The following is a 5,000-nucleotide window of genomic DNA, read 5'->3' on the forward strand; positions in this document are numbered from 1 at the left end:
CACACACACACAGAGACACACACAGTCACACACACACACACAGACAGTCACACACACACACAGAGACACACACAGTCACACACACACAGAGACACACACACACAAAGCAGTAGGTGCATTGGTAGGTGCCTACACCTCTTAGTAGACCCACCATGTCATCTAGACACACACAGAGACACACACACAGTCACAGACACACACACACAGAGACACACACACACACAGAGACACACAGACACAGAGACACACACACAGTCACACACACACACACACAGACAGTCACACACACAGTCACACAGAGACACACAGAGACACACACACAGTCACACACACACAGAGACACACAGAGACACACACACAGTCACACACACACACACACAGAGACACACACACAGTCACACACACACACAGACACAGTGACACAGAGAGCAGTAGGTGCATTGGTAGGTGCCCACCCCTCTGAGTAAACCTACCATGTCATCTAGACACACACACACAGTCACACACACAGAGACAGTCACACAGTCACACACACACACAGAGACACACACACACACAGAGACACACACCCACAGAGCAGTAGGTGCATTGGTAGGTGCCTACACCTCTCAGTAGACCCACCATGTCATCTAGACACACAGACACACACAGACAGTCACACACACACAGTCACACACATAGACACACACACACAGTCACACAGACACACAGACAGTCACACACACACAGTCACACACCCAGACACACACACAGTCACACACACACACACACAGAGACACACACACACACAGTTACACACACACAGTCACACATAGACACACACACAGAGGCACACACACACAGTCGCACACACACAGTTACACACACACACACACATAGACACACACACAGTCGCACACACACAACAACCGCCATTCGCCACTAAGTGGCGGTGACGTCACCACGACGCTTGTGCCAGGCCATGTGCACCTTGAGACTATCACGTCGTGATAGTTTTATGTTTTATATTTTTAATATTTCATTGTTTCCCTTCTACGTGATGACTTTACCGAAAGAACCAAGAATAGGTAGGGGGTTGTTTTTGCCGTGTGTGTGTGTGTCTGTGTGTGTGTGTGTCTGTATCTGTGTGTGTGTCTGTGTGTGTCTATGTGAGTGTGTGTCTATGTGAGTGTGCGTCTGTGTGAGTGTGTGTGTGTCTGTGTGTGTGTGTCTGTATCTGTGTGTGTGTCTGTGTGTGTATGTGTCTGTGCGTGTCTGTGTGTGTCTGTGTGTGTGTCTGTGTGTGTGTGTGTCTGTGTGAGTGTGTGTCTAACTAAGCACCTGCCTGGGTATTTTGTACCATCGGGCACTCCGCCCCCACAACTCCCAATCGGTGATGGGGCAGTTGTGGAGAGAGTGGAGAGTTTCCCATACCTGGGCAGTGTGCTCATGACCGGCTCCAGTTTATCAGCAGAGGTCTCACTCCGAATCAGTCGAGCGGCAATATCTTTTCATCGGTTGCGTAACGCTGTGTGGAAGCTACCTGGTCTGTCGCTGCGCACGAAGCTTCAGGTCTTCTCGGCCACGGTCATTCCCTCCCTTCTCTACGCTTGCGAAACGTGGACCCCCCTAGTGGAGCATCTTCGCCGGTTGGAAACATTTAGGCTGGCCTGCCTACGATCCATCCTGGGTTTAACCTGCAGGCTGGATTGTGTGAGGAGCTCACAAGTCCTTGAAAGATCTGGGCAAAGTCCCATCAGTGAGCTCCTCCGGCAGGCAAGGCTGCGTTGGCTGGGTCACGTAGCCCGCATGCCCAGCCACCGCATGCCTAAACAGCTTTTGTTCGGCCGGATCGAGGGGGCTAAACGGGCGCGGCACGGGCTAGAGAAGAGATGGAGTGATGTGGTACAGGAGGACGTGGAGCTGAGTGGACTTGCCGATGACTGGTACCAGCGGTGTCAAGATCGGCCTCAGTGGAGGAGGCTCGTGAAGGACGCTACTGGGCAGTTGGAGGCAGTCGCCCTCCAACAACAACGGAGGGCGGAGGAGCGACGCTCACAACAACGAGCGGAGCGCCGGGTGGCTAAAGCACAGCAAGTTGGCACAGTAGGGGGCACAGGTGGTGCATCAGCCAGTCATCTCGGTCATCTCGGTCAGTCGACCCGTGGCACCTGGGTCTGCCCCGTGACCTCCTGCCAGCGGGCGTTCGACACTTCACGTGGCCTCAGGGTGCACATGGCCTGGCACAAGCGTCGTGGTGACGTCACCGCCACTTAGTGGCGAATGGCGGTTGTTGTTGTTGTTGTGTGTCTATGTGAGTGTGCGTCTGTGTGAGTGTGTGTGTGTAGGTGTGTGTGTGTGTAGGTGTGTGTGTGTGTGTGTAGGTGTGTGTGTGTGTGTAGGTGTGTGTGTGTGTAGGTGTGTGTGTGTGTAGGTGTGTGTGTGTGTGTAGGTGTGTGTGTGTGTGTGTAGGTGTGTGTGTGTGTGTGTGTAGGTGTGTGTGTGTGTGTGTGTGTGTAGGTGTGTGTGTGTAGGTGTGTGTGTGTAGGTGTGTGTGTGTGTGTGTGTGTGTAGGTGTGTGTGTGTGTGTAGGTGTGTGTGTGTGTGTGTAGGTGTGTGTGTGTGTGTGTGTGTAGGTGTGTGTGTGTAGGTGTGTGTGTGTGTGTGTAGGTGTGTGTGTGTGTGTGTAGGTGTGTGTGTGTGTGTAGGTGTGTGTGTGTGTGTAGGTGTGTGTGTGTGTGTAGGTGTGTGTGTGTGTAGGTGTGTGTGTGTGTGTAGGTGTGTGTGTGTGTGTGTAGGTGTGTGTGTGTGTAGGTGTGTGTGTGTAGGTGTGTAGGTGTGTGTGTAGGTGTGTGTGTGTGTGTAGGTGTGTGTGTAGGTGTGTGTGTGTGTAGGTGTGTGTGTGTGTGTAGGTGTGTGTGTGTAGGTGTGTGTGTGTAGGTGTGTGTGTGTGTGTGTAGGTGTGTGTGTGTGTGTAGGTGTGTGTGTGTGTGTGTAGTACCGTCAAGCCCGGCACACACAGAGTGAACCCACAGGCGGCAGGAGGAGCACTCCATCACCTTGCCCTCCGCAGCCTCCTCACTCCACGAGCTCTTACACACCTGGCAGCGGTTACCTGCACACACACACACAGTGCCACACACACAGTGACACACACACACAGACACACACACAGTGACACACACACAGTGACACACACACACACAGTGACACACACACAGTGACACACACACAGTGACACACACACACACACAGTGACACACACACAGTGACACACACACAGTGACACACACACAGTGACACACACACACACACAGTGACACACACACAGTGACACACACACACACACAGTGACACACACACACACACACAGTGACACACACACACACAGTGACACACACACACACACAGTGACACACACACACACACAGTGACACACACACACACAGTGACACACACACACACAGTGACACACACACAGTGACACACACACAGTGACACACACACACACACACAGTGACACACACACACAGTGACACACACACACACACACAGTGACACACAGACACACACACACAGTGACACACACACAGTGACACACACACAGTGACACACACACACACACAGTGACACACACACACACAGTGACACACACACACACAGTGACACACAGACACACACAGTGACACACACACACACACACAGTGACACACACACACACACAGTGACACACACAGACACACACAGTGACACACAGACACACACAGTGACACACACACACACACAGTGACACACACACACACACACAGACACAGACACACACACAGTGACACACACACAGTGACACACAGACACACACACACACACAGTGACACACACACACACACACACAGTGACACACACACACACACACACAGTGACACACACACAGTGACACACACACACACACAGTGACACACACACACACACAGTGACACACACACACACACACAGTGACACACACACACACACACAGTGACACACACACACACAGTGACACACACACAGTGACACACACACACACACACAGTGACACACACACACACACACAGACACACACAGTGACACACAGACACACACAGTGACACACACACACACACAGTGACACACACACACAGTGACACACACACACAGTGACACACACACACACACACAGTGACACACACACAGTGACACACACACACAGTGACACACACACACACACAGTGACACACACACACACAGTGACACACACACACACAGTGACACACACACACACACACAGTGACACACACACACAGTGACACACACACACACAGTGACACACAGACACACACAGTGACACACACACACACAGTGACACACACACACACAGTGACACACACACACAGTGACACACACACACAGTGACACACACACACAGTGACACACACACACACACAGTGACACACACACACACAGTGACACACACAGACACACAGTGACACACACAGACACACAGTGACACACACACAGTGACACACACAGACACACAGTGACACACACACAGTGACACACACACACACAGACACACACAGTGACACACACAGTGACACACACACACAGACACACACACACACACACAGTGACACACACACACACACAGACACACACACACACACAGTGACACACACACAGTGACACACACACACACAGTGACACACACAGTGACACACACACAGTGACACACACACAGTGACACACACACAGTGACACACACACAGTGACACACACACACACACAGTGACACACACACACACACAGTGACACACACACACACGTAGTGACACACACACACACACACAGTGACACACACACACACACAGTGACACACACAGTGACACACACACACACACAGTGACACACACACACACACAGTGACACACACACACACACAGTGACACACACACAGTGACACACACACACACAGACACACACAGTGACACACACAGTGACACACACAC

At 51.9% G+C, this 5,000-nt stretch overlaps 1 protein-coding gene across 1 annotated transcript in view; it reads right to left on the bottom strand.

Annotated features, from left to right (window-relative positions):
* The window catches only part of LOC144738403 (histone-lysine N-methyltransferase 2B-like), a 54,776-nt gene that overhangs the window by 13,681 nt on the left and 36,095 nt on the right, over window positions 1-5,000 (bottom strand). The window contains exon 16 of the mRNA XM_078621439.1: window positions 2,981-3,094. Coding sequence (XP_078477565.1) covers window positions 2,981-3,094 — 114 coding nt within the window. The remainder of the gene's footprint in view (window positions 1-2,980; window positions 3,095-5,000) is intronic.

This window comes from Lampetra planeri, chromosome 82, assembly GCF_965212315.1.
Source record: "Lampetra planeri chromosome 82, kcLamPlan1.2.h2, whole genome shotgun sequence".
Taxonomy (NCBI): Eukaryota; Metazoa; Chordata; class Hyperoartia; order Petromyzontiformes; family Petromyzontidae; genus Lampetra; species Lampetra planeri.